General features: G+C 37.4%; 1 protein-coding gene and 1 pseudogene across 1 annotated transcript; both read right to left on the bottom strand.

Moving 5' to 3' along the window:
* Positions 1-3,082: 3,082 nt before the first annotated feature.
* On the bottom strand, positions 3,083-5,540 carry LOC134619906 (uncharacterized; annotated as a pseudogene).
* Positions 5,541-8,525: 2,985 nt separating this feature from the next.
* LOC134619895 (uncharacterized) lies at positions 8,526-9,932 on the bottom strand. Its single transcript, XM_063465678.1, has 5 exons — positions 9,875-9,932; positions 9,091-9,789; positions 8,878-9,003; positions 8,750-8,793; positions 8,526-8,639 (listed from the first exon to the last, which is right to left on the bottom strand). The coding sequence occupies exons 1-5, from the start codon at positions 9,930-9,932 to the stop codon at positions 8,526-8,528; spliced, it is 1,041 nt and encodes a 346-aa protein (XP_063321748.1).
* Positions 9,933-12,138: the final 2,206 nt, after the last annotated feature.

The following is a 12,138-nucleotide window of genomic DNA, read 5'->3' as shown; positions in this document are numbered from 1 at the left end:
TGTGTTTGTGTGTAAGTCCTAACTAGTGCTGTCAAAATTAACGCGTTAACACAGATTAAGCCGTCATCACGATTAACACGATAAAAAAATGTTAATGCTATTAACTCATCTAGACTGCAGAATGACTCAAAATCTCTGAAATGTTTCTGTCGACGCGTTTCGGACAGTTTGTCCAAGTAGAGTTACCTTCGCACATTTACAGCTGATCTGGTAGTGACGGGCAGCTGAACCAATCAACTCAATATGGAAGATGATAAACGCACATTGGCCCTCTCGATGGGAAATGTGAGTATTAAAAAAATAACAAGACTGAACAGTTGACCGACATAAAGTATTATGGACATTGTGTAAGAAGGAATTTTCTTTTCACCAAAGCACTTCCAGCTTAAAATATCACATTGATGCGATGTATACTTTAGTCGGGGCGTGCTGCTAGGGCTTTGGCTAAGGCGTCACCCAGCTTGCGACAAACCACTCACGGAGCATTGGGGCCTCAGTAAGTCTACCTCGGACATATTGACTGACACAAGTGCCAAGTGGATTGCAACAAACTGCAGCCATATTAATTTCATTGAGAACATGCGCTTTACATAGCTTTGGTTCCTTGTTTCAAGGACTTGAAGTGCCTCCCCAAGAGTGACAGAGAGAGTGGATACATTTTTAGAGTTTTTTCTTAATATGAATGTTCAAGATGTTCAATAAACATGTTAAGTACGTATATTTTCCCTTTTTTCTCGAGTCTGTTTGCTCATGCAAAATGAAATGCCATTAATATAGAATAAAAATGAATGATATTTAATCATGATTAATCAAAATTAATCCACATTGTGATTAAGCTGTTAAAAAATTGTAATTGTTTGACAGCACTAATATATATTATACTTATTACCTATTAGTATATAGGTTTTTTTAAAAGTTGTATTTCACAGGAGAGAACCTGTGTTAAAAGATTAAAGAAAATTATTCAAATTCTCTTTGAATTTAAGCATACATTCGTTGTGTTTATTCTCCATTTACTGTATTATATTGCATAAAGGTTAAATATAAAGTTGAAAAAGTGTAATTGCAGCCAGGCCATTGATCAAGTAATTGCAATTAATTTCGATTAATGACAGAAAATTGTGTGATTCATTAGTTAATTTTTTTTAATTTATTGACAGCACTAGTCATAACATAACTTACCTATTCAAAGATCAGACATTTCAGATTCATGCCTGACAATGCTACTGTGTTGCAAGAAAATAAATTTTACTGCCATCAGATCTTTAGACAAGATAGATTTGAATTAGCTAATCATGCGCTCCGCCCGCTAATCATTTGCCACACTAAAAGAAGAAAACAAAAGAATGTTAAGGGGGTTAGCAGGTCTCAGAGTAATATATAGAAGGCTGACTGGCATATTTGGAACTAGTAAAGCCTAGTAAACACAGGACTACATAAAGTGCAATCTGCAAAAATCGCAAAAATTGCAAAAAAACAAAACAAAGACAGTGGAACACATGACAGAACAGAACGATACAGACACAACAGTGCAGTAGAAATGTGCAAAAGAATAAGTATTGTGCAAAAAGTCTTGCTTTGTGGATGCAGCGGGTGCAATAAGTGTCTGTGATGGAAGGTAGAGAGGCTCCAAAGATCTTCTTAGTGTTCTCAATATCCGTTGCGATCCGAAACTGAATTCTTTGAAAGTCTACAATTTGTATGAATCTGTGTGGACATGCATAGTAACAGCAAGATGACCACTTGACCACTTGGCTAACAACAAGTGGTCTTTTTCTGGCAGCTTTCTGTAAAACACACAATGGAGGCTCCCTCTTAAAAGCTATTGTATATATTGTTAGCTTAGCAGTCCATGCAACAGATAATCCATTTTTTCCAATCCTCAAATTTTGCATGCTCCAACAGTAATGATCCTGCCTAGTTTAATAGTGGAACACAAAAGGTCTTGAAAGTCTCAGAGAAAAGAGGTAGTAGACGCAGGTGGACAATTTATTAAAACACCGTACAAAAGCTCATTGCTTCCGATTTTAGTCATTATCATCTCAAAACTGATATAAGAGCTTCTGAGAACAGTGTGGCATAAAAATGTCTTTTTAAAAATAACAGCAGTTCTGCCTCAAAATGAACCGTCTCCAGGACACAGTCCTAAAAGATGTGCGACTTCATTCTCACGCTGCCACATCTTAGAGATAACATAAAATCCAATTTCTCACGACAGAACATTCATTTAAAAGAAAGGACTTCTTAACAATAGAGAGGGCATTAATCATTTTAGCAGAGAAATACACTGAAGCAGCTGGAGCCAGGTACGGTGGCACAAAAGCGAAGCTCCCTTGAATCTGTATTTTCATAAACCCACTGAAACCAACAAAGTAGGACAAGAAAGCCAACTTGCTTGCTCAGCTTTCTCTGTCGAAGTTTCTGAAGTGAAGTTGGGATCCTGACTTTTAGCAACAGAGGTACACTGACGTCCGCCGCATGCTCTAACCACAGTGGAAAAACAAACTTGTTTTGATGAGTCTGGAAACTACCCATGGTAAATGTGATTGCTATTAGTGAATGGTACTCATATGTCTAATGATGTGAAGAGGCAACCTTTTCATATCAGTGACTTTAGTCTCTGACACAGTTTTGTTCTACCAAATCAAATCAGGAGTTTTTTAAGAAGCTGATCATGTTGTCTGCACGTGGTCTTTAATTTGAAATATTCTCTAAGACTTTCCTGTGTCCTTCTTTCTGCCCTCCTCACCTGTTTTGTGTAGTTTGGACCCCAACACTATTTTGTGGAGCAGAGAATTTTTTCTGAAACATTTCTAATTCTGCAGTGCAGCTGGTAGAGATGCAAACACTTTCTTGAGTAATACAGTTGCACCCAGTTTATTTCAGAAGTTAGTGTTTATTAGTGTTTATTTTTCTGTCAGTATCAGAAATCCTGAGGTAAATATAAACTGCAAACACACTTGCGTGAATTGTTTAAGGGTTTTATTGAAAAGCAGCAATCTAAAGTCATCACATTTAGCTGAATTCCTAAAAAATACAACTTTAGAAAAGTCATGATAAACTTTAAAAACTGAAAATATGAGGTCCTGCTCTGTTATAAAGAAACAAAGATGAAGCATTTTCAGTTTTACTGCTTGAAGCCAAAGTACACACATTCACTCCAGAAGTCTCCAGTCTTGTTCTTGTTCTCCTGATAACGACAAAGCACAAAGACTGAATTACACATGTGATGGTAAATGCAAACCTTTTCTACTCTACTGGAGCACTCAAAGCGCTTTTTATACAACATGCCTCATTTAGCCATTCATACAAGCACCTTTTTTCTATGTTTCAGTGTTATAGTTTTTAACATTCACATATTCATAATCTGTTGTGACTTATGAAAAAAAGTTGGGTTTTTTTAACCCAAGAGTTACCTCTTTGTGGTTTATGGAGAAATCTGAAAAGCTTGCATGACATTCTGAGCAGTGGCAGCTATTTATCTTGATGATCACACACAAAGTGGAAACCAGTGATATAGTCAGAATGGTCATGAAAGCAACAGCTCCTTTCAAGACAAAGGAGTCCATGTTATCTGCAGATAAAGGAGGAGAAATAAAATCGCGTTCAGCTGTATGCATTTAGAGTGGGAGTAGATATTTTTCTTGAATGTACTTACTTTCAAAGTCCAGCTTGGTCCCGTTTCCAAACAGTATGTGTCCACATGAATCAACAGCACAGTAGTAGGTCCCAGCATGAGACAGATTCAGATCCTTCATTGGCAGGTTATAGACACAGGCGTCTGCTTGTGGGTTAGTTTTCCTCCCACAATGATCATTTTTGCCTCCATAAGTGTAAATCAGTCCTGGACGAGATGCTTCTGTTTCTTTGAACCAGTAAACACTGTGTTCTTCATCACAGGTCCCAGTGTGTACCATGCAGTTCAAAGTTACGGAGCCTCCTGGCTGGATGGTCTCAGATGCTGACTGCTGCACTAAAGCTGGGTTTTTCAAACCTCCCTCCCTTACTTTGACAATGGTACCCTCTGCAAAAGTTAACGCAAATCTATAGATGCATGTGTAGCACTTACGTGGAGTTATATACAGTACCAATGGATAATTACCAAGGTAATGAGTAATTTGGGCTAGTATCAGAAGGTTAAGAACGACTCTTAGAGCTCTGGTATATGAATGGCAGAGAAACCAGACAAAACACATTTGCGTGGCTTAAAAGTGCTTTAGTGGGGTTAAGCCTTTTAAAAGAATTTTGTAACCACACAGTATTACAACAGGTTTAACAGAACTTCAAGTATAAAATTTTTCCCCCAAAGTAGCAAAAAAATAGAATAAAATAAAATTGTGCACAAGTAAAAGAATTAGTCTTCTTTTTTTAAGTCCAAATGGTACCGGTGGGGCCCATGACAAACGGGTGTATTGCAATAGAATTAGTCCGACAAGGAGTGTGTGTGTGATTGTCTGTCCTACCATACTACTTGTACAGTAGAGGATTGTAGTCCATCAATATGCAATTGAGTGTGCGTGTGTATGTATGTCGTCTCCTAGGATCTTGGGTTGACTCGCCATCCAGTGAACACTGGAACACTCTGGGTTCTGGAATCGCTGACCTGGTGAAGCCACAGCTCAGTAAACCTTCCGGTTTCGCTCTGCCCTCGATAATAGTTTAAAGTTTTAGTCCCCCTGCTCTGTTCGGCTGTAGGAGCAAGAGGCTGAAAACTTGGGAGCTGATACTAAGGAGGGACAAGAGCTGCCTAGAGCTTCACCGATTGGCTGACATGCGAGGAGTGGAGTAAAACAATAGGCTCTCATCAGAGCTCATCAACCCTCTGAGAAAACTTAACCCTTGTTTAACCAGAACAAATATATATAAATCTGTGTCCCTTTTTTGTTTAAATAAATATATTGATCTCGTTTCACTTTTATTAAACAAGGACAGTAAGAACAGAAACAAAGAACATTAAATGTTTTACTTTTTCTTCTCTTTGTTTGGGATGATTTTAGGAACTGGGTTACGTCAAGTAGCTGAGTCATTGATATTCAAATCTAAAATTTTCAAGTTATTTCTTCCGTTTTCTGTATCCAGTGTGAACCGTGGATTGTTCTGGAATTCATCATGAAAAGTGATTTTCGTATCGTACACGTAGAAGGTAGAGATTAGCCTCGGGTTCTGTCCCAGAGTTTGCTTATACCACAAGATCCATGCTGAATAATCACCTTCATAGAAACAATGCAAACTCACATTTTCTCCAACATCAGCTCAGATAAAATCTTTTTCTTGATAAACAGATGCCGGTAGTTGCAGATGAGTCTTCTGGACTACATTAAAATCAGAAAAAAAGAAAATTACATCATTGCAAAGTCGAGTTTTCAACGACATTAGCTGTTCTTTTGAGATGATAATGAGACGTGGATTTATTCTGATTGGTAATATTACGTGAAAGGAAATGATGTAAATACAGCGTAATCCAAATTACTAAAACACAACTCACCTATATTCCCTAAGATCAGACATGTCAGGTATGAAGCAGGCGTGAGATATGCCATCGTAGTCTGAAAGAAAATAATCTTTACCTTCCTCCACTCTTTTGAGATCAGGCTGAATCACGTGATCTGCCTCATATAGGAAATGTGGTCACAGGTTTGCGAGCACTTTTTGCTTCTTTGAATAGCACCAAAGACAACATGCACTGATAATATAATTGATTAAAAGGTTTTTGTGTTTCCTTTTTCTAGTCAGGGGGAGGTTTGTGCTCATCATGTTCTCAGGTTGCTCAAACGCTGAAACTAAACACTAATAAAAGCACCAAAATAGAGACACTAGATTAAAAACAAAAGGTGACAGAGCTTTTGTTTCTGTGGCTCCCAAACTCTAGAACGCTCTTCCATTGAATTTGAGATCTGTAGACTCTGTCAGTTCTTTTAAAAAACAGTTAAAAACCCATCATTTTAAACTTGCCTTTGGTTTATGTTGTTTTATGTTCTAGCTTCTGTGAAGCACTTTGTGATTTTATCTTGAAAGGTGCTATATAAGTAAAATTTTACTTTACTTACTTTACATGTATTAAATTCAGCTAAGTGTTAGAACATATCTTATGATATTTTTACAGTTGTTGGTCTTAAAGGAACAAATTCAAAGTTGCTGTGTGGTTTTCAGTGCACTCCACTCATGTGTGAACGTAGCTGAAAGTGGCCTCAGGGAAAACGTACAGGCACACAGTACAGCATACAGTGCAGCAGTTTCACTTCTTTAGTAAAGCACCTTTGTTATGCAGGTGTCTTCAACACAGCTTCCCTACTCAAATTCCGAGCAGGCATCACCATCTGACATCAAGGAAACACTAACTATTGCTTTTAAATCATTTTTGAACTTCAAGCACTGCTCGCTTCAGTTTTAAGCGCTACATCAAAAGGTCCTAATTAATGATGAACAGCAGTTTGTTAGTGAAATCTAAAAGGAAATTCATCCTTAATCACTATAATAGGATATAACAGGATTAAAGCTGTGTCATAAGGCTGACACCAAGCCTCTTGTGATCATATTTCATTGCTGGACTGTACACTGGCTTCACCCTGTGAAGCGTATATGAACAGGTACTCATGCACAGTGCAGGAGAGAACAAACATCACAGGTGGTGTGAAAGATGAGGTTTTTAGAGCTAACAGCCTTTGCCAATTAGAGATCTTTATCATACCTTCTGTTTAATCTACGTAAACATGCAGAAAAGCAAATTTTCTGCTTGCATGTGATGCCTGATTTTAATTGTTTCAATTGTTGTCATTTCTTTACTTCTTCTTGTAAAGAAGTACAATTTAACATGTTCTTAGAACTTTTGCTACTGGCTGATTTGGTAGCTTTAAACACTTAATGAAAGGCTGGTGTAGTTTCACCTAATGTTTATGCTATAATATAGCATTTATAGCTACACCAATTGCTCTTCTGATGTATGTGTTACAAAGTAGCTTCAAACTAGTGTGCGCTAACTTGTAGGATTACCAAGGTTATAGTGGAAAGTGCCAGAAGTGGCAACAGGAAAATTGTTTTCTTTGGGGATGGCTGTGCTTACTCGTGCTGCTGCTAAGGTGTCTTTTTGGATTTAGCTAGCGTGATCTGCTAAATCTCTATATAAGTAGGTGTTACATGAGCTATTATGAGTTCTTTAGAAACAAGTGCAAAAGTAGAACATGGCAAGGGATACAAAAGAGAAGTTTCTATGCGAACATGACTACTATTATGCGAACATAGTGAAGGATACTTTCCACCCCTCACATGCAATTTTCCCCCTTCTTCCATCTGGCAGACGGTTTCGCAGCATCAAAACCGTAACGACCAGACACTGCAAGAGCTTTTCCCCCCCAAGCACTCTGAGCCCTCAACTCACTACCACCAAAGGACTGAAAAACACAAACACTTAAATATCCAGTCACTGATCTTCAACAACACTTTATAATTTTCTCTCTCTCTCTTTTAACATGGAAAATTTCATTACATATCATTACATTCAGTCATATATGAATAAGCTTCACATAACGATTTATTCAGTTTAGATTCCATTAGCACGTTCACTTTAGCATAATCCTTTTAATCCAAATACCTTTTCTCTTTAAAACTGTGCTTGTCAATCACAATTTGAGCCTGAATTAAGCCTGTCTTTAAAATCATTCTTACCTTTTCACATTATTATATTGCTCAACTTAAACATAATTCTGAGTTTAAACCATTGCAACATTTAAAACTATTCTTCTTGTTCAAAAGTATGGGTGATGCTTGGGTTGGCGACACAGTCCTTCTCAGTCCCAGACATGAATAAAAAGGTAAAGTGTGGCTCATGTCTACACACCTAAAATCTAGAAATCAGAGAAATCATTTCCACTACTCAATCTGCATTTCTTTGATAACATATTGAGCAGACATATATTTCTGATTTATCTTTGATTAAAAAAAGATCATCTACATACTAGCAGATAGAAAAGCTTTGTTTTAGCACTCTTTTCATTTTTAACACATAAGGCTGGGTGTCAAGTCGTTTTACCACCTCAGCTGTGATGGCAGGGGGCGGCCACGGGGACTTCAATCTCTCACCCAGGTCTGGTTAGGTCTGGCTAATGAAATTCCACTCAGCTGTCCAAAAAATCTGGTTAATCTTAGTTAATATGTTTGTACTGTATTTTAATTTGATTGTATTTACTTAAAAAAATGACTAATGTTTAACTGACTTTGACTAATGTTAAAAGACTAACGCTAAAAGAAATGAAATCAGGAAAGTGGGAAATACTTTTTTACGGCACTGTTTATAAGCATTTAAATCAAATGCAGAGCTGAGTACAGGATCTACTACATAGAAACCCTGAATTTCAGATTCCAGCGCACAGGCTAAAAACTTGTTTGGAACAAAATTGAACTCAACTTAGTATAAAGTTGCAAAACTCATATCAGGAAGTTCACAGACAACAAATGTCTTTAGGGCTTTAAATGCTGAAGCCTGTTGAAAATAACAAAAGCACAAAAACAGATAATAAACTCATCCAGTTCTACTGCTTTACACTAGAGTAGACACATTCAGCCTTGCTGTTGTTACTCTTTCTTCTTGGTCTGTCAGCTCTCGGATCCCTCAAAGCCGCGTAATGGATGTCTCCTTCATTTTGCTGGTAATAAAATATAAAATATATACAGTTGCATAAAATTACTTAAAAGAAATAAAAGACTGAAACTAATTGAGTCAGTTGTTAACATTTGAATGTCAACACAAAAATACCTCTGTGTCTGTTGAGGAAAGAGGTGACGTTCTTGGATGAGACTCTAAAAAACAACAGATGAAGTTCTCTAACTGTGATGCTGGGTTGATTGAGTTTATATTGATAGTAACAATAGCAGTTGCAGTACCTGTGCATGTGGTGCTGTTTCTCTTGTGGGTCAAATACAATAAGAAAGCCATTAAAACACTCAGAAGTGTGGTGAATGTGAACGCTCCCCCCAAGAAATACACAGAGACACAACAGTTCCCCTCATCTGTGGAAAGACACCAGGAAACATTATAGATCCTTACTGTCGACTTTACTGTTATGTACTGTGCAATAATATTACCAAGTTACTCACCCTTAAAGTCCAGCTTGGTCCTGTTTCCAAACAGTATGTGTCCACATGAGACAACAGCACAGTAGTAGGTCCCAGCATGAGACGTATTCAGGCTCTTCATTGGCAGGTTGTAGACACAGGTGTGTGTCTGTGTGTTGGGTTTCCTCTCACACTGATCATTCCTGCCTCCATGGGTGTAAATGATTCTTGGGAAAGACTCTTCAGAGTCTCTGAACCAGTAAACACTGTGTTCTTCATCACAGGTCCCAGTGTGTACTGTACAGTTCAGAGTCACAGAGCCTCCTGGCTGGATGGTCTCAGATAGTGACTGCTGCACTAAAGTTGGGATGTTCGACCCTGAACCTTTTACATCAATGACAGTACCCTCTCCAAACTCAAACATGTAGCCATAAGTTCCACAGTAGTAAATAGCAGAGTCTGAAATTTGCACTTTTGTTATCTTTAAGTAGATTTTTCCTTCCTCAGTAGCCGCTGTGAATCGTGAATCACTCTTGAATTCATCATGAAGCGTAGCATTGGTGTCGTACTTGTACAAAGTAGAAATGAGCTTCAGTTTCTGTCCCAAGTTCAGCTTGTACCAGAAAAACTTTGCCACATCGTTACCTTTATAAAAACAATTCAAAGTCACACTTTCCCCGGTATTAACTGATATAAAACGTCTTTGTTGATGAACAGACAGTTTCAAATCATTTGTGTGAGCTGAAATAAAATGAGAGCCAAGTAAGTACAGGACACATGAAGGCATGGCAAAAAGGTTCAGACGGTAGTTTAAAGAGAAACTTACCCATTTGCCCCAGAAACAAACATGTGAGATAAAAGGCAAACTGTGTCGTTGTCATCATGTTGTGGTGAATGGAAAGAGTCTCAATCCTGTCTTCACTTTTAAGAGAGAAGAATGCATTTTATTGGCCAACCAGCGATGACTCAGCATGTCCTATTTAGGGAGCTTGATCACATGTCCACTGAGACCTACAGTGTTAAGCTTTGATTCTGGATTGATAAGAAACAAAGTTAATGATTTTTCATTTGAACAACAAATATTTTATTTACAAATCCAACCCCCATAGTGTGATTTCTTTATACAGAATCACACATTAAGACATGCATTAAGAAGATAATAATATTTTAAATGAAGCACAGGATAATATATATTAATGTAAAACTGGACAGATTTTATATTTTTACATGACCGTTTTTTTTGTTGTTGTTTTTTGGCAAAAGACTAAATAAATGTTATCTTTACTCTTAATTTGTTGTTCAAAATATTGGTTTTCAATACAATATTTTGAATCTTCACCTAAAATTCACATCTTTTTGCAGCGTTATTCATTTTGAAGTATTTTACATGAAATACATATGTTTCACATATGTGTGAACTCAGGACTAATATGGGTGCAGACTACAACTTAATGAGGTGATGGGTGCATACAAATTTATATTTTATTTTCTCTTTTTTTTAAACAACATTCTGTTCATCCTTTGATTCAAAGTGTTAACTGATAGGAGACCCTTATGTTATCTCAATATTTTTATTTCTACTTCATGGTTATTTGGAACTCATGAAGGCAGGGATTTTAGGGACACACTTATTTGTCCTGCTACATGCAATGTAAGTACGTGAAATTTAAGTTAAATGGAGATTAAGATTTATGCATGATAGACAGTGACAGGTAAATGACAGGGAAAAATATAGCTTGCAGTAAAATGACCTGGTGGGCAGAACCAGGACACAGCCATCAGTACGTGGGACCCGCTCTACCAGGTGAGTATGCTTGGTGAGGGATTCTGGATGACAATGCTGCAATACCCCCAATTTTACAGGTATTTTTGAGTCTGTTCTAAAATTTTGAGTCCAATGACACAGTGTACCAGAAAAAGAGACAATTGTTTTCCTGACTTATCCATTAGTCTTTACTTCTTTTCAGAATTTCATTTGCTACCACAATGCTGAACTGTCATGAGCAAGAATTGTGATGTGGTTATGAAAGCTTGCTGATGTCACGATTTGTCCATCCATAAGCCAATGGTGTCGCAGGCTGGCCCTCTCAGGGGATGGACCCAAAGGCAGGACTCCAGAGAGAAAGCATAAACTCTGATGATAACTTTCAGTAATGGGATGTACAGTGGCAAAGCTTTGGAGTGTGTGAAATCTAGGAAGTCTTTAATGAAGCATGTATGAAGCCTGGTAAAAAGAGAAGGGTGTCTCACTGCAATAGCAGCACTTTGAGCTGATCTCTCAATAAAATATTAACCCAATAACCATTTTGTCTGTGGGAGGAAACCGAAGCACTTAGTGGAAACCCACAAAGAAAAAAACTTTTTTGATGAACAGATGAGTCTGTGGAACTATACAACAGGAGTATTAAAATGCTAGATTTACATTTTGCTGAAAATCCATCTTGATCTTCACTTTGGCATACTAAAAGACAAGATTGCTAATGAATGATGTGAAGCAATGTCATCTGTCGCATATAGGAAAAGCTCACTGAACCTACAGTTGGTTTGGAAAAGAGGGACAAACATTAACATCATCAGCATCAACTTCTTTTTCTTTTTGTTTTGGTCAGAGAAAATTAAAAGAAGAAGACATACAAACAGTAAAACTTTGGCTTTTAAAAAAAATCTGAAGTGAAATATCTTTATTTCTTGTCCTTTTTAACATCCATTGATTTTTTTTTTTTTTTGTGGGGGGGGGGGGGGGGGGGGGGTGCATTATTTACAGTAAATATCATCCAGAATTTTCTTGTTCATATGTTTCAGTCTTTTTAACTGCTTCAAAAATGTGATGCTATTAGCAACTGCAGTAGCATATGTGTATTGCTTCCACTATGCATTTACCAATATAAAACCCTTAATGTTGTTCGTGTGTAATTTACGTTGAGTAGGCTAACCACGTTATTAAATTAATGCCTGTAAGGTGAACTAGCAAACACCGTCGTAGTTACATGCGGCTGTCTTCTTGTTTGATGGCAGATACTCCCTTCACCCTGGCCAAAAAGGCTAAAATGACCAAAGAAAAAACAGTTAAACGTGAGAGGTTTTTGGACA

Source organism: Pelmatolapia mariae, linkage group LG3_W (assembly GCF_036321145.2).
Source record: "Pelmatolapia mariae isolate MD_Pm_ZW linkage group LG3_W, Pm_UMD_F_2, whole genome shotgun sequence".
Classification (NCBI taxonomy): domain Eukaryota; kingdom Metazoa; phylum Chordata; class Actinopteri; order Cichliformes; family Cichlidae; genus Pelmatolapia; species Pelmatolapia mariae.
The sequence above is the reverse complement of the archived record's forward strand: the minus strand, read 5'-3'. Positions and strand labels throughout refer to the sequence as shown.

Coding starts and splice junctions, on each gene's coding strand:
- LOC134619895 (XM_063465678.1), bottom strand. CDS start 9,932: ATGATGACAACGACACAGTTTGCCTTTTATCTCACATGTTTGTTTCTG. Junction 9,790..9,874: donor TTTGTTTCTGGGGCAAATGG/GTAAGTTTCTCT, acceptor ATTTTATTTCAG/CTCACACAAATGATTTGAAA. Junction 9,004..9,090: donor GACCAAGCTGGACTTTAAGG/GTGAGTAACTTG, acceptor GTCTTTCCACAG/ATGAGGGGAACTGTTGTGTC.